Below are 22,861 nucleotides of genomic sequence, written 5' to 3'. Positions count from 1 at the left end.
TGAGAACGGTTGTTGGTCATTTTTTCTAGGTAAACATTACCCTCCACCTTTCCTCCAGTCGTAGCGAAAACGAAATACAACAAATTAATAACAGGCAAACCAAAAATGATCGAAAACGACCAAACTACTATTATGGCACTAAAACTTATAGTGACTGTATATATTCTAGGGTTCAAACTAGCTGTCTCATTCACAACGCATCCAAAGATTTCATTCAAAAGTCATCAGAAACATGTTAATGATTTTTTCTATGTGTCCTCGATTTTTCACCGAGATCTCAATATTCACTTTTTCTCCAGGTGTAACAAAAGTCTCTTATTATAAAAATCCATCAATTCTTTCCATACAGCTCAATGCCCTGGTTCATCAGATTAGTTAATAATCGGTAGTAAAAAATGTGATTTTTTTACCTTTACAACAGTTTGATTTTCAACCAACAAGTTAAATAAGAAATAAACCATTATGATGTTACTTGACTAGCGATAATTCCAAAATCTCAACGGAAAGTCAAAAGAAGTATACTGGAAGAAGTCGGACATATACGAATCACGTCGTTATCAAAGGGTCCGTTAGGTTTCATTAATTCGGCCAGAGCCAGAGAGGTGACACCGTCTAAGGGGTTCACAAAAACTCTTCTAACGACGGGGGGTAGTTAGAGGTTACCACCCTTAACCCCAGATGTGGGATGGAACTCTCAACCGCCCCCTGCCAACCTATAAGTACAGGGACTACAGGAAAAAGGCCATCCCCATATCACCGTCCTCTCGAGCCAAATTACCCTCGCTCGCTCTAATCGCACCTACTTTCATGAGACCCGAAAGAAAGAGAAGATCTAAAAACAAGAAGCTTATGAATCCCCACTTTTACTGTTTCAATCGCGTTTTTCCATAAAAAGACTTCCTTTTATCTACTCAAAAATTAAACTCTCTAATTAAAATTTTTCCTGAAGCGAGTTATTACCATCAGAAAACAGCCTAAAATTCCATTCCAGCTTGCAAAGTGTAACTAAAAAGAGAGATTAGTAGCCGGTGAAAAAGTATACTGTCGCCATCACTTTTATGATTGGGTTTATCCTTCAGTTTATTGACCCTAATGTTTGAAAGAAGTTTTAATACAAACCATTCTTGTTTTTCTCTTTATAAAGTTTTCTTGTTATGGAAAATATGAAATTTCTAATATTTTGCCTGATAAAAACATCTCTAAAAACTTAACAATAAAAATTTGTCTAAGACCTGATTAATAGCCTGATTCTAGAGTTGACCGTCTGGAGTGCAATGCCAATGTAAATATCGTAGTGTTTTACGGATTTTATTTTGTCATGATTATTTTTATTGGTTCGAATATTATGTATACAGTTTAAATATTTTTTTAAATATAATCTTATTTATCGGAGCGGAATGAGCGGTCCATCTTCAGATGGTATAAGATACTCGCCGATATTTCGAAAGGATCCTTTGTAAGGACTCACCTTTGAAGTCCACAAGCCTGATCGAATTCCCTTTTTTTTTTGTTCACTCCCGGATTTTCTCCGGATGTACGTTTAAAGTTATAACATTTTTTTATTTATATAAAATAGTGAGAAGTCTTGGAATGTTGGCAGTTGAACTTTTTTGTAAGGACCAAAACCATACATTTCAAGGAATTAAAAACCCAATAACAGCGTATCAGTACAACTTTTATAATGGTTTACAAAATTTAATAGTATCTTCTATGCGATCGATCAGCCTTTACTATATACTATACAGGGTGAATCAACTTCTATAGTCCAGCAATTTAATATGGAAACGATTAACTTTAGCTCAGCCCCAATTTTTGTTCGGAATCGTGTGGTGGTAACGGAATTAACATAACTTTCTCAACTTGCTGGGAAATGACACTAACTTTGTTATTTTAAATGAGAATCCCAGACCATTTCTTACGATGTGGCTTGCATAGAAATCCGCACAAAAATAATAGAAAAGGCCATAAATGAAGAATTCCTTTTTTTTATTTCTTACTTTTTTTTATATGATGTTCGTTGATCGACCAGCAGATAATCTATGAAGGGTTCCAATCTTCGTAGAGGTCATTAGGCTGGTGAAAAAAGACTAAATCCTGGGTTCACCGAGCTTTCGGCACCTTACAGTGCCATCATCAGGGCTTTCCCAAGGATGAAGAAAACGATTAACATAAAAAACGACTGTACAAGTGTTTTGGGTTTAAGGCTGTGGAGCACATGGCCAGCATAATAAATTTTGACGGTGAAAACAGACATCTCGCTAAAAATCCATATGACTAAAGTTCCAACTATTTTTTTGTTCTGACTAGCAATTTCTTTAGGTATTTTCTGATAAGAGAGAATTTTATAAAAATTGCTTTTTTATATATTTAAAACTAAATTACAGCTATTTACAGAAAAGTACTTGAAAAAAATTGTTGGCCATGCGCTCCATAGCCTTAAAGCCAAACCACTTGTAAAATAGTTTTTCGTCTTAATCATTTTCTTCATCCTTGGGAAAGCCCTGATGATGACACTGTAAGGTGCCGAAAGCTCGGTGAACCCAGGATTTAGTCTTTTTTCACCCGCCTAATGACCTTTACGAAGATTGGAACCCTACATAAACTTTTTTTATAAGTTCTCAAGAATCTGTAATATATCTATATGAATGTACCATTAATTAAGAATCCAATTAATTAAGGTTTTTAGTTGAGATTAAAAAAAGTCAGTGAAACGAGCGGGATTCGAACCCACGACCTTTGGCTATATACGCCGCTACTCTACCTACGCCTTTTTGCCATTTTTCAAATGTCGTATAATCTATTTGATTCAAAAAGGAGGGGAAATTCAAAGGTGGGGTTGAGACGGGAAGTTGGTGTCCTAGTGGATCGAAGTCATGATAGCTCAAGTGGTAGAGCAGCGGCGTATCTAGCCGAAGATCGTGGGTTCGAATCTTGTTCGTGACAGTGACTTTTTTATCTCACCTAAAAACCTTAATTAATTGGAAGATATCACGCGGACCACGAAAACTGGTGAAATTAATTAAGATTGTTTCTGTAGATCCTAAAAAAGACTAAATTATCGTCGAAAACTCGGCGTTGTAAAAAGCAATATTTGTTTTTCTGACCATAAACCTAATCGACGAGATTTGATTATATTTATAAAATTTGATCACAAATTAAACTAAATTATGGGTATTTACATAAATAAAAATTAATTGAAAGAAGTAATTTGGTCAATATACCACTAAATATAATGGATAAATAAAAATATTTTTCTTGTATAAATTGTTAATTACAATTCAAAAAAAGTCAATCGTCTAAGGCAAGTTTCGTAGTGATTGCATTCTACAATGATAATCGTTTTGAACCTTACATTGGCACTGGTCCATTGGGGTTCAACCAGCCTACAAAGGAAGCCCGACTTTAGAAAAGGAGAAATTTCAATGGAAACTATAAAAGGGCACTTTTACGTTTAGAATTAATGGTCTCTAGCACAATTTTTTCTCCATTGGAGCCTTAAATACTTAATCCCAGTGAACGGGGTCGCCCCCATTGGGGTCGGAGAGACCTGTAGAGTCCGCGGACAAGTTTTACGTTCACTTGAAAAGGGAAGCTCTGTTAATTGTTTCGGTTTCGTGGAATAAAAAGCCCCGAGGGCTTTTTAAATGGGTTTGTGTATGTGTATGGTTTAGACAAGGGTTTAATAATTTAAACGTTATTTATTCTTGTTCGAATACTGGAACAAAGGAGGGTCGGAAAATGTATTAAAAAAATAATTCTCTCCTGAATAAAAAAGGGGGTGAAGAGTAAAATGTCCGTTTGTAAAGGGATACTGAGAGTTGCTCGTGTTACATTCTATAATTTACACTAGATTTTTTTTAACAATAATCAAATTTTAAAGGACCACTTTTAGGACAAAATCTGTTCAATCACCCTTAGAAGATTTTGACTATTTATTAAAATACACACATAAAAAAGCAAAAAAATAAGATTAGGTTTTTACAACGAAGAAAAATAATAAATACATTAAATTCCTTAATGTTATAGAATATATTTTCCCACGCATATTATGAGGTTAACTCACTATTACATACCTCGTTCCAGTTGAAAGCTTATAACTTATAAGGTTGGAAGGTAGAAGATAAAAATTTCTTAGTGCAGATTCATGTATAAAAAATAAACTTTAAATTGAATAACATCGCGGAAAAATTAAGCCATCAAATCAGAATCAGTCATCTTTTTTTACATAAAATAACGAAACAAGTTTTCCTCAAGAATAAATTCTGCCGTCACTCTAGGCCACTAGTTTGGATTGACCTAATTGAAATGCTGAATAAATTAGAATATTTTATAGTAGACCACATAAGGTCAAGTTTGACTCATTAAAAAAAAAGTACAACATAGACTAAGGCGAGAAAGTAACAAAACCTAAAAGCACAAATTTAAAAAAAAATCTTCTCCTGGGATCTAAGTTGAAGTTATCATGGCTAATACATTTATGATATGTAGAAATGTAATTAGTTAAACTAACCATTAAAATTAATTAAGGTTTTTAGTTGAGATGAAAAAAAGTGAATGGCACGAGCGGGATTCGAACCCACGATCTTCGGCTAGATACGCCGCTGCTCTACCACTTGAGCTATCGTGACCTCGATCCACTCGGACATCAACATTGAAAAATGGCAAAAAGGAGTGAAAACTCATAAGGTGGGGTTGAGATGGGATGTTGATGTCCGAGTGGATCGAGGTCACGATAGCTCAAGTGGTAGAGCAGCGGCGTATCTAGCCGAAGATCGTGGGTTCGAATCCCGCTCGTGCCATTAACTTTTTTTCATCTCAACTAAAAACCTTAATTAATTGCAATGTATTAATTGGTCAAGCGCACCACGAAATTAGTGAATCTAACCATTAAAATTTAATATTTTATCATCCCAAATTGTTTATTAGGAAAGAATTAATTCGTATACACTGGTCATTCGTAGATGATAATATTAATTCACTGATAAGAATAATGAATATTTGTGAAAAAACAAACTTGAGATAACTAAGATACAATAGAACATGAAGAATGATTATAGTGTGATTTTATTTTGTTTTTAAATTGGAAATATATTGAAGTTTATATATATGTTTCTGTAAAAAGCAACATTTGATCTAAGAGTTTTTAGAAATTAAATATGATGTCATGTTATATCCAACTGGTTTAATGGGAGCAAGCAGACTTGTTCAATTTCATCGAACTGTTGTCGACTAGATTTTACTTTTTATTCTTTGTCGCCTGAACAAATAATTTCAAAACGGGCTTGTCTGATTAATTTTGTTTTCAAAACAAAATTTATTTAACCAAAAGATCTTACGCGCTGAATCCTCCCTTCGATTTTTTTATCACAACAAGCTTCAATCCGCTTTTAGCCCATCATGAATATTAAAGGTTGATTTTTTTCGGTCATTAAACCCGACGATTAAATAATTCCGGAAAGCAAACGTACCGAGAACGAAGTTAGATTTATTCATTCCGTCATGATATGTTTAACATGGTCACGAGCCGTAAGAGAGCCTGAGAGTGATCCAGAGCTGAATATCAAGTGGAATGGGCACAAAGCTTTTCCGAGAGTATGTGGTCCACTACTCATATGCATACAACACCGAGAATAAAAGCCTTTTCTTTTAAACTAGGTAAAACGTAATTTTTTCACAACTTAATATTCTTTAGTATTATAAGCCATTTAATTATTATGACGAGCTAACATAGAAAAAATCGTTTGCTGACCAAACATAGAAACTAGTAACGCTTCATTTAAAATGCAAGACAATATGATAAATCAATGTTAAGATAATAAGTAAAAAAAAAAGGGGGGGAAGGGAAGTTTTGAGTGTTGTGTGTAAGACAGAGAAAGAAGAGAGGACAAAATAACATCAAATCTCAAAATAACATAGTCTGTCAGATGCGTTTCGGCTTCTCGCCGTCTTCGATATCGGGTTTAATTGTAAATTTTACCTCCAACAGAAATTAACCATTAGTCTGCCAACCCGAATTACAAAAGAACACACAGAGATGATGGCGAGAAACCTAAACACGATTGACAGACCAAAGTGGTCCGAAACGATCAAACTAAAAATAAATTAGTTATAATATATTAATTATCTCCCGAAGTAGGCTACTTCTGATTAAAACTGGTAAATTCCATTGGGTTTTTAGTAAAAACTTGATTAGATTATATAGGAGCCGGCCTCTTTACATCCTGTGCACACCGCGACCAGTATTGGTCTATTGTACATCTCCATCTTTTTTATCTAGAGTTCCTCGTTAAGCTTGAGGCTTTTTATCAGACCACCAAACATTTTTCAAGGGCTCCGGTATGTTTCCTTCAGGCCCAGGAATCTCAGCCTACATAGGCTTTCGCATTAACACAGGACGTGTTCCGCTTCTTCTTCTTGGCAATATCTGCACAGGCTTATTTCTGCCACTCCGAGTCTATGCATATGCCTCCGCATGTAGTGTCCATTTAGGAGTTCAACTATTACTCTAGTCTTAGCACGTCCTAGATTTAGTAGTTCTGCCGTTAGTTTCTGCGATGGTCCTTTGATAAAAATTTTCACACCCCTCTATTCCCATAGAGCGGAGGACTTTTTATTACTTCATTTTTTAATGGACCCGCGTTTTTGGTAGTTTGGAAGGCCACAAAAGGGTTCAGGGCCAGTAGGTGTCCTCATTGAATTTTCCTTGGCCCATTGATCGGCCTCTTCGTTGCCCCTCTGCCCTGGCACCTAGGCAAGTCTAATTTTGTTATTTTCCCCAGTGTCTGACAGGCTCTAATGCAGTCCCAAACGACTCTGGACTTTACCGCCCATGCGGCAATTTCCCTCAGTGCCGCCTGGCTGTCCGAGTAGATGGCTATTCTTTTATTGACAATCCCCAGCATTTTTATCTACTTGGCACTGCGTTCAATAGCGACAGTTTTCGCTTGAAAAACGATATTGTTCAAGGCTTATATGGTCTAGTCTAGCTCCTAATTTCGGTTTTGGAGCCATCTGAAAACCAGATATGGCATTAACTAGAATCTCTTTTTCCCAGTCTGCTCTACAAGGTATTTTACAGTACAGATTAGAAATCTATTGCCAAAACTGAATTTAGGGGTCATGACATCAGTAGGCATCCCCAAAGCTCTGTCTAGGTGAAGCTTCCCTCTAAGCTTTAGTTGCTCCTTTTTATGTAATTAGTCTATTGGAGTCTGTCCCTTCATTAGCCTATGAATTGTGGTTCATTCAGAAGGACTTCCAGGGCAGCCGAGGGGGTTGTTTTCATTGCCCCAGTTATGGCTCAGACCGGCTAGTTTCTGATTAGTACTGAGGATCTGGACCACCCTTAGCTGTAATGTCTTTGTCTACCAAATTACTGATCCGTAGGCTATCATGGGTCTAACAACTGCTATGTATAGCCATAGGGACATCTTTGGATTCAGTCCCCAGTTTTTCTACAAAGGCGTTTGCATCTAAAATATGATAAGTTTAGATAAAAACAAACTTTTGTACTTGGCAAATAAGTTTTTTTTGTTACAATAACTTTTAAGTTATAGCAATAATTTTTTAAACCTACATCCAACAAGTCTTTTTTAGATATTGTCTACTTTATTTTCAACCCTAGTGGATTTTTGTATTTAGTACCGTCGGAATACTATTTGAAGTTGTTTTTTTGTTTTCAATGTAAGAAATTACGAACTTTTTTATCTTTAAAAATTATTATATTATATCAATAATTTCTTAAAATAATTCTGCTGTTTCAGCCAATTGTTTATCATGGTGTGTTCGAATTTTCAAACATTTAACACGTTCAGAGTTAAGGTTTACCGTAAACTTATCGGTATTCCCACTTGGGCATTAATCTCTATTCAGAAAGGAAGGGGAGATCCGAAGTTGTGGATGAACCTCGGACAAGTTAGGCACAAAAGGGCCGAACGGAGCCTTGCAACGTACAAAATTCCCGGGCGACTCGTGCAACCGTCAACAGGCGTCTACTTTTGTGTTTAAAAAGCCACCTTTAAGTCCGACCATCATCAAATGTAACTACTTCCACAACTTGCTCGCATAACGCTAAAGCGGGGAACTTACCCGATGCTACCCGACACCTTGTCTCGTTTTGGTAGGGTGTGCACATCTATGCGAAGTCAAGCGCACGTCACGTGCGATCACACAGCGTATATCACAATAATCACTATCACAATCGCAAAGCCTCTTTTGTTCTTAATGCACTATTTTGAGCAAAGCCTTGTCATAAACTGTTAGTTAAATTTTATGAGCACAACCATTTACATTGTTTGTTAAATTTAATTGTTTTAAATAATGTTATTCCGGTGTTTCGAACAATGTTCTGCCTAACCATCATAATTAAAGAGTTCTTATAAAAATTCATGAATCTGTGATCTCGTTTAATTTGGTTTATATTAAAATAAGCATGTTGTAATTAATATAACAACAAAATTGCTTGTACATAGTTCGAAATAAACTACAAAATATATGAGTGTCCGGTTCTGACGCTACGGGACGAAAATGGTGTAATTTTATGAGAAAAACCATATAATACATTGTTAGTTAAATTTTATGAACAAAACAATGTAATAAATTGTTAGTTAAATTTTATTCACTAATTTTGTGGTCCGCTTGACCAATTAATATATTACAATTAATTAAGGTTTTTAGTTGAAATAAAAAAGTCAATGGCACAGGCGGGATTCGAACCCACGATCTTCGGCTTGATACGCCGCTGCTCTACCACTTGAGCTCTCGTGACCTCGATCCACTCGGACACTAACTTTCCATCTCAACCCCACCTTTTGAATTGGGCCAATTGAAAAATGGCAAAAAGGAGGGAACCGCTATTTTGATCAATTTCCTGCCAAATCATTAAAATTAATTTTTTTAAATAAAAACGAATGAATTTTTGATCTCGCTTAATTTCGGTTATATTTAAATAAGTATGTTGTAATTAATATAACGACAATAATACATATAGATTAAAATAAAAATATGAATATCCGGTTCTTTTGTCTTCAACTGTACTCTATGCTACTCGACGAAAATGTGGACAGTGGGGATCGCGTAGAGTAGAATAGGGTAGTGTTGCGTGGCATCGCGGGGGTGATACAATCTTATGGTAAATTAATTATTCAGAAATTGTGAGATGCTGTCTGGTGTGATGTAGTTTCAGAAAAACATTTTCTTTATCGTGCCAACGTTTCGATCTTTATTGAGATCATCTTCAGGGCTCAAAGTGTATTGTGCCATTCTTGCGTGTCATGTTGAGAGTGCCATTATGGTAAATTGGACTTTGGATTTGCATCGGGTAGCGTCGCGTAGTGTTGCATCGGGTAGTGTGTTCCCCGCTTAAATCCTCAAGAAATATGTTGCTTTAGTTTTGTTACCCTAAATTGACGTTAGTGTTTTTTCACTTCGAGTGTCCAAACTGAGTTATTCACTGCTATCTTTACATTTATCTCGAGAGTTAAACATACTAAATATTTATTTTTGCGAGAGCTGACTATTTACCGATCTATCCGAGCAATTGCTGAAGACATCGCACGTTAACACTAAATTTCCTAACGATGATTTTTATTATTGTCAAAAACACTGTAGGTCGGATTGAACGTTTTTCCCCCTCTCTCTTTTAAAAAATGGGTCTTTAAAATTATACTCTGGGCTTCAAAAAAACATTTGATCATTATTTATCACTGTGGACTCAGCGAACAATTAATCTTTCAGCATTGTCTGGCGGATTATAGTCGGGCCAACATATGATCGAACGGCTGACAAAAATTCAACCGTTCGCAAAATATGGATCAACGGCACATATACTCCGATTCACGTATTAAACTAACAGTTTCAATTTTTTTTATATTTATGTTGCATGCTTTATGATTTATTAGTAAAGAATATTTCAAAAAGGAAGAACGTTAAAAGTTAGAGTGAATACGGTCAGAAGGAGATGAGATGGCAGGTCTGATCCAAGTGCAACAAATTTTGCCCCGTCACGAACGAAATGACTTAATCATCACATGTAAAGTCCGATCTTAGAAACGGTTGATCGAGGCTAATTTAAATTCAAACTTTATTCTTACGCAATGGAGTTTCTAAATTTTATCCCACGCCAGTTTATTTTTTAAAATTCTTAATTTTTGATCTTCAAAGCATTTATTGAAATTCTATAGGTTAACTTTTTTTAAGCATATTTTTAGCATTCTTAATAATAAAAAACTTATCAGATTACTGCAATTTAATAACAAAACCACTATTACTATGTGAAATTGCCGTATAACGTTCCATTTCAGGGCAAATTATATTTCCTAACTCCACAGCTCAGTAAAGTGGTAAAAAAATTAACTATACTAATGTAATTATCGAAGTAGTGGTCAAGGTTGAGAGTGTTTTTTAATCCAAAGGCAGTTCTGCCGAGCTTTCGACCTTATCTTTGGATTAAGAAAAGCGCACAATCTTGATCACAACCTCGATTATAACATTAGTGTAATTAATATTATTAACTGCTGGTCAAAGCTATTAATAATATAAATAAATTGTCACCATCAATTTTATGGTATCAGTTTTATGTTTTATTTTTGTTTATTACTTACATTTTAAAACAAACATTTTAATACTCTTTAATTTTTTATACGGCTGAACATTTGAAATCTTGTAGTTGGTCGTTTCTGTTCAGTCTCAGGCGAAAACAGCGAGGATAGGCGGACCAGAATGATCAGAAACGACCATATATGGGTTCACCACCCCAGTAGCCCCCAGCAGAACCGGTGAAAAAATCTCACCATTTAAAATCTTTCCGTGGTTTATTTATCTTTCGAAATTTGATCGATAACACAGATCACTGCCAAAAAGCTTGAAAATAAAGCAACGTTTTAATTTGATTTCTTTTTTACCATAATCTTGTATCGGCAGGAATATATTTTACATTTGTGTTATTTTATTTAACAGAGCGGAAAGGGTGGTCATGCTTCTTTTTTCTCCTTGCCCGTCATATATGCCGATATTTCTAAGCGCCCCCGTCCTTTGGAAGGACTTTCCTTTGAAGTCCACAGCCCTGAACGAATTCCCTTTTTTCCTCTCCGATTTTCTCCGGGTATACGTTTTAAGATGTAGTTCATTTTTTCTGAATTCTTAGAAGATTTAGAGGTTGAATATTTATAACGGCCATTTAGCCAAGTTTTTACATAAAATAAGTAATTAATTGGATTTATTAAAAATTGTTCTATGAGTAAGCGTTGTCAATATTGCACTCAACCTTTTCAAATGTTCACTGTACACAAACAATTACATAGTCTTAGAAATCTTTCAAATTTATTTTTCATTAAATTTACAAAAATGACCAAAACAGAGTAAATTACCGTTCAGGCCAAAGCTAAACGTTATTTATGGTAAAGATTTACAAACAAACGAAAAGTAAACATTATTAAAACAGAGAAATTTCAACTATTTTCAGGTTCACACAATATGCAAACTAGGTTAAGAAGAAGTTTTACAATTGTTTTTTAATGGCATTTATACAGCCAAAATAAACAATAAAATGCAAATGTAGTATTGATTATGTTTTTATAATAGTGATAGTAACAGTGATGGCGTAATCTATTAATTACACTCCCAACATTACTCACTGTGCTCACGACAAGTTAAGGCCACCTGAGAGGGTCTTAGAGAATTGTCTGGCAGGGTTCGGGATAAAACGAGAGGTCGAGATGAGGGTTCAGGTTTTTATGTAGAGTCTGTATCGTATTCTTTCGGTTTCGAGAACAAATGGGATCCGAAGATCAGTGTAGATAGTAAGATTGGATACGAAGTTGGGAGACTGGGCAATGGTCCGAAGGATTTTGTACTGGAGAGACAGGATTCTTTGGATGTTAAAACGTTTGGTTAAATTCCGTTCACCCAGATTAATTGTAGTGATGTGTAAATAAGGTGTTTGTGTAATGAGAGTTTACAACTGTTGCCAAATAGTCTTTTGAGTACTATCTATATCGACTTTTCTGTTATATTCTTTTGAATGGATTGTGGGGGTTCCAAGTGTAAGCAATGTCCTAAATAGCAGTCGACATTGATTGCTGTCGGAATATTTTTGTAAGAGATTTCTAGTGATTCTAGGTCAAAAAGGAGAGATTTTTTACTGTTAAGGTGACTGATGATAAATTTGTCTTCTAGTAGTAAAACATGTAACTCAAGGTTAGTTTTGTTAATCAGAGAGATAAATTTTGAAACATTATCCTACTTTGATCGATCATCAATTAGAATGTATTTACTGGTCATCTATGCATATACTGCATGTACAAACACAAATTAAAGTTTATGGTAAAATACCAAACCACTGTACGTTGTAATAACTAATATTTTTGATGCATCATCGACTTGGAGTGGAAGAAAACTAAATTATAAACCAAATTAAACGATATCTGAAATTCAAGAGTTTTAATAATTATTAATTATTAATAAATTAATAATTATTTAATTATGATTATTTGAAAGAAAATTCACCAAAACACAACATCGGGGGCGTCGGTGGCCGCAACGGTTTAAGCGTTGACACGGCGTTCATCACGTAAGGTAAAGGTCCCGGGTTCGAATCCAGCAGCTCTGCATTCGACATACTTGCAAGTGGGTGTTTTTCAAAAGCACCGACACTCTGAGGGTTGATATGACTTCTACTTCTAACCCTCCTAAAAACATATTTAAAAAAAATTAAAATTAAAAAAACAGGAAAATGATTTAGTGTCGGAATAAATTGTTAATTTAAATTTTAATGTATCATTAAAGGATTTTTCTATCTTTTGGTCAATTTTCTTTCAAACTAACATAACTAAATAATTTTTCTGCTGTCGTATAATTTGGTTTACAATGTTGTGATTAATGTACCAATTAAAATTTTTTAATTGTAAATAAACAACAAAATGCGAGAGACCGGTTTTTTTTGTCTTTGAGTATATAATATTTCATTGTATACAATTTAATGTGGTCTTCTTTGTGTTAAACAACTGTAAAATAGAATCCTTGCACAATAGTAGGAACTGAAAATGACAGATGTTTACGGAGATTGTTGACAATATAAATATAACTATTAATAAGATAATAAGTACCGAGTAACAAAACAGTTCACAATTAATCGTTTAAAAAAAATTTAAAATGTTTGTAAGGAAAAAATGTTGTATATTCTATATACTTTATTGAAATATGAACAGTTTTTTTTAAAGTAGGACAATCCAAAACTGATGTTTTGATCCTTCATCACACGTTTCCTGCGGTTTGGTGAAATCCCTCTCGTTGAATACCCTGTGGGGGAAAAGGGTGATTAATGCCCAAACCGCTCTTTAAAACATTTTCTCTCCCCTAACAGGTATTAAACGACATAGGATCGTTTGCTATTTTAAACGAGCCGATTTAATATATATAAAAACAGAAACAAAGGTGAATTTTTCAAATTTCTTCGACGACCGTGGATAAAAAACAATCGCCGTTGTTCAGGCGCTGCTCCATGCTAAACCCGCTCTACAGTTATGCTTTGATGGACTGTTGATTGATGCCTAGCCCTTTCGAACATTTTGATGGTGTCCGCAAAACAAAATTAATCAGGAAAACATGAAAGGTGTTAAAAAAACACAAAATAAAACTAGTGTTCTTTTCTTTAATATTGAACATTGGAGATATTGATATTGACGATCCTTTGCCCTTTAAGCCTGGTACAATCCGTTGCATTCTAGCTATTTTGTACTTCCAAGCTTCTGAATAAAATCCTCTTAATCTATTTGTTCTCTTGTTTTTTGTTTTACGACAGTACTTCAACTACGAGAGGTTATAGAACCCTCGGAGTGCCTTTTTTTCAGTGTTAATATATATTTATTTTATGATCTTACATAGACCGTTAGAAGGGGTTGTCACTGTACCATTGAACAAATGAATATTAATTGTATATAGGTAAATAATTATACATAATTTTCACAAATTATAAGTTTTCCGTCAAATTATCCCTTTTAAATTTCAAGTTAACCTTTTTATAACTTCAAATTAACCCTTTTTAATTCAATTTAACTCTCTAAGTAAAAGCATGTGAAGTAAAATTGCTGTGAATTTGAGATTTTTTAAATATAAAATAACTGGGCTTGTACATGATAACATGAAAATTAATTACAATTAAAAATTATATGAAGTTAAGTATAAAAATGAAGGCTTCTTCTTTTAATTTCAGAATTTGTTAAAAATTAAAATGATTTATTATATGAAATACCACATGAAAATTAATTAGAATTAAAATTAAAAGTTGTATAAAATTAAATATAAAAATAATGGATTTTTCTTTTAATTTTAGAATATCTTGTAAATATAAAATTGGTTTTTATATAAGATACCACATGAAAATTAATCACAAAAGTTATATAAAATTAAACATAAAAATAAAGGATTGTTCTTTTAATATGAGAATTTTATTTGAATATAAAATTGGTTCTTATATAATACCAAATGAAAATTCATCATAATTAAAATTAAAAATTATATAAAATTAAATATAAAAATAAAGCATTCTTCTTTTAATTTGAGAATTTTTAGGAATATAAAATTGGTTCTTATATAAAATACTACATGAAAATTATTTGAAATAAAAATTAAATGTTTACAATTCAGTATAAGAAAAGAAAAATCTATCGCCGTCTTGAATTAAAAGAAGTTGTTAATTTTAATTTAATTAATTCTCATATGGTCTTCTAAGAGCCCAATTAGTTTATATTTAAAAAGAATTCACAAATATAGAGGCATTTTTCTTTACGTGCTTATATTTCATACCTTCTATTGTTTTTAATAGATTTTTATACTTTAATGAAAAAGTTCAATGCAAATTAAAAATAATTAATTTAAAATAAGAACGAAGTAATTTGAAGTTAAAAAAGGTTAATTTTAAATTTAAATATTTAATTTGAAGTTAAAAAGGGTTAATTTGATTGTAATGGAATAACATGTATTATTCTTAAAGGGGTTGAAATCTTAATTTAACATACTACTTCGTATTTTTATGATCCATCTTATATTCCTCATTCCTATATTTTAATACATATAATATAAATGCTTATGTAATTAGTATTTTTTGGTGTTATTGGCGCAATTAAACAATTTATTTTGAAAAAAATTGTTAAAACTTTTAGCCAGTTTTCTTATCCTTTAAGCAACAAAATTGATGGGATCATCGTCATTACTCTAGCCAAATAATTACAAAATAGTTTTATGGCAAAAGCATGGCCAGGTCCAGGTTTTGTTTCCAAATGAATAAAAGCCGTTCTAGTAAACCTATAAACTTCTTTCATTTTGTGTGTATCATGAAGATTTTGATAAATATTGTCTTTTGTTTGTTGTTGAATTTGGTCTGGAATGATAGCACAACAAGATCATTCGGTTGAATAAGCAAGCGATAATTTCGCGAATTGTTTCCTTCTAAAACCAGTCAATCACAAACATAACATGAACGTCAAAATACGGACAATACGAAAATGTTTGTTAGCATTGCCCCTCACTCTGTACATGTATCACAGTATACACTCCGTATTGAAGTTGTTGATGATGAATGTGGCTGTTTATCAACCACCCCGAATGTAATTCTACCATTCTACCACTCGATAATGAAATGTTTACGTAATCAGATATTATGTTTGCTTCAAGTAAGCGGGGAAAATACTCGGCGCATTTTCTGCGATTATCCTTATTTTTTTTCAGTTTTACATATAGCTTGGGCATGCTATTTTTGCAAAATTTGCATATTTCGAAGACCGACATTTATTTGTACAGTGTAAATAATTAAGACAAATAACGCCTTAAATGAATTGATGTAACAACGGAATCCGGAACTAGACTAAATTATTGTTCGCCGTTGTGCAAATTTACGTGCTTCAAAGATGCTCTGTCTATAAGTTTTCGTATTCTGATCAACGTTTTTCGTGAAATACGTGGTTTTAAAATGTAAGGAGGCAAAATTGTCCGGCCATGGAATTGTTGGCCAAATCACGAGGGATTTAAATTCCTGTTTGAACAAAACATGTAATAAGTTGAGCCATTCAGTCTTTATGATCGATGTTAATCAAGCATTGAAACTCGCATTTTACAGTTGACATTTTAATAATACATAAATTTAAAACATTCATATGAAATCTTTGAGGTCATGAACTGTATTTTTTCTCTTTTTTTCTTTGATCTCTCTTCTCACTGGTTTTGTGCAGTACATACAAAAATTCCATTCAACTGATTTTTTTCATTTTCTCAATAAAAGAAAATTCTGCCCTTAATTTGACTCATTGTTTTTATCAATAAATATTTGTTTATGCTATGTTTTAAATTGGGAATATCAATTAGACGTAAACACACTTAATCGTTAATCCAAAACAAGGATAATGGATTTTTAATGTTTAATTTTTACGAGATTTAAAATGTTTATCCAGTCTCATGTGAATTCGGAAGCAATAAACTGTTAAGTTTTCATAGTTTTTTTCTTAATTTCAATTTTTAAACTTAAAAAAGACTCTTAGTGCTGAGGGTGTTGCGCGTGGTGTGGCTCTTTTTGATGATGGACGTTCCAGCACGTATGCAGCTATTGCCATCGGAGTTCCCTACGAAACATTGCGAGACATTTTCTACAAACTGGTTCCTACCACAGAAGACCGGGTTCTGGACGCCCTAGGGTAACAGAACCACAGGATGACCGTTAATGACTGAGAATTTTGCGAAACCGGCACCTTACTGTTGTTCAAGCGATTCATCAGCTCCAGGAAGTTCTGTGTCCAAATTTCTTAACGCACTGCTAGAAGAAGATTAAATCAGTGCGGACTGAAGGCTTTCCGCACCATAAGAGGACCAGAACTGACCAGAATAAACAGAGTTCCACGGTTCGCATTTGCTCGAAAACATAGCCACTGGTCTTTGGACGATTCGTCTGCTATACTTTTTACAGATAAGTGTAGATTTGCTCTACGATCTCCAAATAGGCGTGAAATAAGGCGAAATGAACGGTACGAAACCTGTAATTTTTCCTTTCAACGTAGCTCAATGATGATGTGTGCGGGAATTTCATTGCATAGTCGCACGGAGTTGGTTGTCGTTCGTGGAGGGTCTTTGACGGCCACTTGCTATGTTGATCAAATTTTGGAATATCATGCATTGCCTATCCTCGACGAAATCAGCGACACTCCTATGCTATTGCGCGAAATGCCCGTCCACATGTCGCTCGCATAGTACAACCGTACCTTCAACAGCATAACATCAGGGTTTTAGTCTGGCCAGCTCGTTCTCCAGACTTGAACCTCATCGAATATTTAAGGAATAACCTCAAAAGACGAATAATAGCACGCCCATGATTTTCTGATACACTGCACGATCTTCAAAAGTCTCTTCGTGAACCATGAGCTAACCTCCAGCAAAGACCCATTTCCAGACTGGTAAAAAGTATGCCGAGGCGTCTTCGAGATGTAATCGATGAGGAGGAAATTCGCGATATTGAAAAGTTAATTAAAAATCTAAAACAAAATCAAAACAAATTATACCTGTCCGTCTTTTTTTTTTTTTTCATTTTCTTTAGCAATTTACTTTTGTTTACTTTTTCAGACAAAGACTCAATTATTAAACATTAAAAACGTGAAGCATTGATTATTATTTTTTCAATTAATTAATCTTTAATTAAGGTTTTTGGTTGAGATAAAAAAGTCAGTGTCACGAGCGGGATTCGAACCCACGACCTCCGGCTAAATACGCCGATGCTCTACCACTTGAGCTATCGTGACTTCGAACCGCTCGGACACCAACTTCCCATCTCAACCTCACCTCTAGAATGTTCCCTCCTTTTTGCCATTTTTCAACACACTGACTTTTTTATCTCAACCAAAAACCTTAATTAAAGATTAATTAAGGGGCGTCGGTGGCCGCAAGGTTTAGTCTTTGACACGGCGCTCATCACTGTAAGGTAATGGTCCCGGGTTCGAATCCAGCGGCCCTGCATTCGAACCCGACATACTTACAAATGGGCTTTTTTTCAAAAACACCGGCACCCTGAGGGTTTATATGACCTCTGTTGTTGCGTACCCTCGTTTAAAAAAAAAAAATTAATTGAAAAAAGTTAATTGATCAATCGGACGACGAACTGTAATGGATTGATTATTATATCAAAATAAATACAAATCAATTTATATTACAATTGGGCGGAATGTTTTGCCTGTCAGTGTATATATAATGTTCTTAGACAATCAAGCTACAGGAGAAATCTATATTTTGAAATATTGCTCAAAAGTACTATTTATTTGCAAGACCCTTGTAAATTCTTCATTATTAATCCACGGGCTAGTACTTTGTTTTAACAAGGTTGAATGCATTGAACTGATAAAACTCTGGCTAAATTGTTATAAAGCAAAAGCAAAGTAAAAAGAAAAAATGTTGTTCATAATATCACATTTTATCAATCTTGTTACTAAATTATAAGATTTTCGTGTTAAAATAAATTAATGCTTTTTTGTTTATTTCTTGTATAGTGTTACACATAATTCCAAAAATTTAATCTCTTTAGATAATAAAGTTATAGAAGTGCTTTAAAACACAATTCCTAATCACCTGGGCGATATATTATATATGCCTGTCATGAGNGTGTGTGTGTGTGTGTGTGTGTGTGTGTGTGTGTGTGTGTGTGTGTGTGTGTGTGTGTGTGTGTGTGTACCTTTTTACCTTTCTGTGTACCTTACCTTTTTTCCTCTTTCTCCCTTACCCTTGGGAATTTGAATACCGAGATTTAGAGAAGAAAGGGGGTCGGAAGACAATGTTGCCCTAATTCAATATATATTATATGTAAACAAGTCGAGATGACATGTATTGTAGATGTTATGGGATGGGGATCTCAGGATCCTATCTCCTCTTTGCAGGCCTCTTTCCGAGGCTTCATATTTGTAAACGTTTCCTTTACATCATGTCTCTTTATAACAACTTTAAATCTCTTGTATTCACTTATTGAAGAGCTGTCCTTCGAGCATTTATAACAATGAAAATTAATAATTAATTTTGGATTTTACAATCAATTTGATGATGTTAAAGATGGATAAATAAATGTCTCAATACTAGCTGATAATTATTTTATTTTTTTAAATTCACATAAACCTGCTACAAACAACAAATGTTTGTTATAATTGATATATTAAAATAACTCTATTAAATAGCCCGAATGCTAATAAAACAATGTTATATTTTTTTTTCAGTTGGCTTGAACTGTTCTGCTGATGAAGACTGTGATGACAAAAGTGAGTGCCCGTCAGATTCCATTTTGGATCTGGAAACGAAAAAATGCATCTGCGCGAAGGAACACTGCATGCCACTGATGCGATGTCAGTACAAAACTAAACTTGTATTAAAGCACAATGCCACTGGTGTCCCAGGAGACTGCTGTGACGTATACGAATGTGTGAGCCCATCAGGTATGTAATCAAGATATTTTTTAATCAACAAAAATAAAATCAAAAGGTGGGGTTGAGTTTGGAAGTTAGTGTCCAAGTGGATCGAAGTCACGATAGCTCAAGTGGTGAGTAGCAGCGTATCTAGCCGAAGGTCGTGGGTTCGAATCCCACTCGTGACACTGACTTTTTTTATCTCAACTAAAAACCTTAATTAATTCAAAGATATTAATTGGTCAAGTGGACCATGAAAACTAGTGAATTAAATCAAATGTGTAATTTTTTAGAGAACAATTGTATAGGAGTAACCTGTCCAAAAGATGAAATAAAATGTCCAAATGACAGTTTACCCTTGCCGAGGAAACAGGCAGAAGGGGAATGCTGTAGTGTTCCTCAGGGATGTGAATGCCTCCCTGGGCCTTGTCCAGGGCCTACAGTCTGCCCAAAAGGACAATTTAACAAAGTCAGGATGGCCGGCACTGGAGAACCCGGATCTTGTTGTCCAGTTTATGAATGCCAACTTAAAAGTAATTGTTTAGAATAATTTTCAACAAATATATTCTTGACCTTTTTATTAAGGTGTTCATTTCTTTTCAGATATCAAAACCCATAATTGCATATACGAGGGTAAAGAAATAAGTGATAACTCAACCTGGAAGATGAACGGATGTTTGGATTGCTGGTGTATAAAAGGCATGGTGCTATGTACAAAGTCACAGCCTTGCGTGCCTATTCCTCCAGATTGTCCAAAAATAAGTACACCGCGCGGACAATGCTGCCCTGTTTGCATTTCCAACAGTGAACCAGGTAAATTTCATTTTTACCTACCCCTCCCCTTAAAATCGTTCAATTTATTAATAACTGTGTATCGCCAAAGAACTCGCAGTGAAACCAGGTGGTTGCAAATCCAGTAAAGGTGTTATATATGAAAACGGTGCCTCGTGGGAAGAGGACGACTGCACAACATGTGTCTGCCTTGGTGGAATGCACAAATGCCAAGCTGCAATGTGTCAACATAATGGTAATGGTAAATGATTACATATTTGTACTGTTTATAAGCATAATCATTAATTCCATTCATTTCAAGCAGGAACAATTGAATTGCGTGTACCATCAAACTGCCCTTTTCCCGCCAATTGTAAGCTAAAATGTAAATATGGATTTGCATTGGATGAACACAATTGCTACACTTGCAGATGCAATGGTAAATTTATGGTTGTAGTTGGTCAAACCAACTTTAAAATTTACAGTAATCTTGTTTGTTTCTTCAAAAATACTTCGTTGTTTTTTCTCTCATATTTGAAAATTTAGTTACTTATACTTCTCTTTCTTCACTTCAACAGAAAGCGACTGTACTCTTAACTGTCCTAATGGTTACGCCAAGGATGAAAACGGAGAACAGCTCTGTGAATGTTTGCAAGAACCTGCATTCTGCCCGCCATTAGACAGTTGCACAAAGGAATGTAAGCATGGATTTAAGATGAACAGGCAAGGGTGCCCCATTTGCAAGTGTGATCATTGCAAGACATTGGTGCATTGCACAAAACGGTGTCATCACGGATACCAGACCAACAGCAAGGGGTGTTCAATTTGCAAATGCAAACGTAAGGATATTTTTTATACTATATAGCAGAACAAATATATTTATGTTTTGTTTTTTGACAGCTTCATCAATGGTGAATGGTAGCATTAATCACAGAGTGCCTACAGGCTGCAATACAGGTACTGCTGAAAAAAAAAATCAAATATAAACAAAATGGAAGTTTTTAATTTCTTTTTTTTTCAGATGGTGAAAATCCCAAAGAAGATGGTGAAGTTTGGTTTGATGGATGCAGGCAATGTTATTGCTATGCAGGAAAAGAAATGTGTTCTCTCATTGCGTGTCCGAAACTCGACTGCCCAGATGCGATAGTAAGCAAAAACTCCTGCTGCCCCGTATGTCCAGGTATGTCTTGCAATTGGCCGGATAACAAAATTAAGATTTCACATTTAAAACTTTATATTTTTATAAGGTAACGAAACCAGATCTGGGATGCATGTCGTTTGCTACGGACGTGGCGGGTTGAAATTTGAAGGCGATTCATGGACGGAAGATTGTGCAGAATGCATATGCCACAATGGAGTTGTGATGTGCTATAAAGAAATGTGTCCACCAGTTCTGTGCACGAATCCAATTCCTCCAACGGGAGGCAAATGCTGTCCAACATGTCCACAAGCACTTCAGCTGCCACTCCTTAATAGTTCTAGGTAATCAATCTTTGTTAACAGTTAAAAAAAATGTAACAATAGTGGCATTTTATTAAAATTACAATTTAATACTCAAAATTTCAAAGCGGAAGAGACTTCATACCAAATTCTGGCTAGAATGAACAAAAAGAAAAATTAAATTACTTATCCTTAATGTACATTTTTTATTAGTTATCCTTCTTCCTCACTTTTTTTTAGTGTGTTTACTTAATTAATTATTGAAACAAAACAAAAATTTTAAAAAAGTCATAAAGCAATTCTAGAGTTTTTCCTCTATGAAAACAATATAAGGTATTTTTATGGTGGAACAAAATAAGAAAAGTCTTGGGGTTCAAAGTTTATTTAAATTTAATGCGCAGTGGCTTTACACAGCGTACTAAACAGAACAAGAGCTTTTAAGAGAATTCCTTTGTTCCTTCTAAAAATCACCATTGCCGCCTAAATCATCATTACTCTTGTTACAACATGAAATATTGTGTTTTTGGATTTTTATTTTGTAAAAAAGTATATTCTTTTTAGCTGTGGAGTGGATAGACCTCCAGGAAGTGAGTGGAGACAGGACAGCTGTGTTTCCTGCATTTGTATCAACGGTGTTGCCGACTGTTACACTGAAACTTGCAATCAAATTGACCTGAATTGCAAACATCCAATACAAGTAAAAAACCAATGCTGTCCAAGATGTTTTGGTAAGAATTGTCAGTAATTTATCTATAGTTTATGTCTGAAAAAAGTAATGTTACTATAATTAAAGTAAAATCTAGAAACAACAAATACATCTAGGAAATAGTGCATAAGAATCAGTTTTTTATTAACAATTTAAAAACTCTTGTTTTAATTTATTTATAAATTGTTCTAAACAGATAGCTTTCGTGATCCTAATGTTTGCAAAGAAGGGAACGTAACATTCAACGTCGGGGACGAATGGGAACAAGAAAAGTGTCGAAGGTGTACCTGCGAACCAGGAGGAACAATCATTTGCACACAATCTTTGTGTGATAACCCTTGTTCAGCAAACAAAAATTGCAAAGGTAAGTTTAGAATAATCAAATGGTATTGAAATAATGAAACAGTTTGATAAATATTGATCATGCCCATATACTTTTGACTTGCCATAAAATTTATTTAAACTCAACATCTCTTCTTTAAAAATAAAAAAATAATAATAATAAATAAAAATTTTAAAAAATAAA

General features: G+C 34.2%; 1 protein-coding gene across 4 annotated transcripts in view; it reads left to right on the top strand.

Moving 5' to 3' along the window:
* Positions 1-22,861, top strand: part of LOC106667949 (cysteine-rich motor neuron 1 protein-like) — a 333,424-nt gene that overhangs the window by 308,304 nt on the left and 2,259 nt on the right. The window contains exons 2-12 of one of the 4 annotated variants that reach the window (XM_014396274.2): positions 19,233-19,448; positions 19,712-19,951; positions 20,022-20,231; positions 20,302-20,445; positions 20,515-20,628; positions 20,768-21,028; positions 21,090-21,146; positions 21,211-21,369; positions 21,437-21,671; positions 22,191-22,357; positions 22,532-22,699. In XM_014396274.2, the coding sequence (XP_014251760.1) occupies positions 19,233-19,448; positions 19,712-19,951; positions 20,022-20,231; positions 20,302-20,445; positions 20,515-20,628; positions 20,768-21,028; positions 21,090-21,146; positions 21,211-21,369; positions 21,437-21,671; positions 22,191-22,357; positions 22,532-22,699 (1,971 nt within the window). Of the gene's footprint in view, positions 1-19,232; positions 19,449-19,711; positions 19,952-20,021; positions 20,232-20,301; positions 20,452-20,511; positions 20,629-20,767; positions 21,029-21,089; positions 21,147-21,210; positions 21,370-21,436; positions 21,672-22,190; positions 22,358-22,531; positions 22,700-22,861 lie in introns of all 4 variants that reach the window. The other 3 variants (XM_024226968.1, XM_014396273.2, XM_014396272.2) reach the window with 3 other exon arrangements.

Source organism: Cimex lectularius, unplaced genomic scaffold (genome assembly GCF_000648675.2).
Source record: "Cimex lectularius strain Harlan isolate CLEC.00 unplaced genomic scaffold, Clec_2.1 scaffold149, whole genome shotgun sequence".
NCBI classification, from domain to species: domain Eukaryota; kingdom Metazoa; phylum Arthropoda; class Insecta; order Hemiptera; family Cimicidae; genus Cimex; species Cimex lectularius.
Note: the sequence above shows the minus strand (reverse complement) of the source record. Positions and strands in the feature narration are given on the sequence as shown.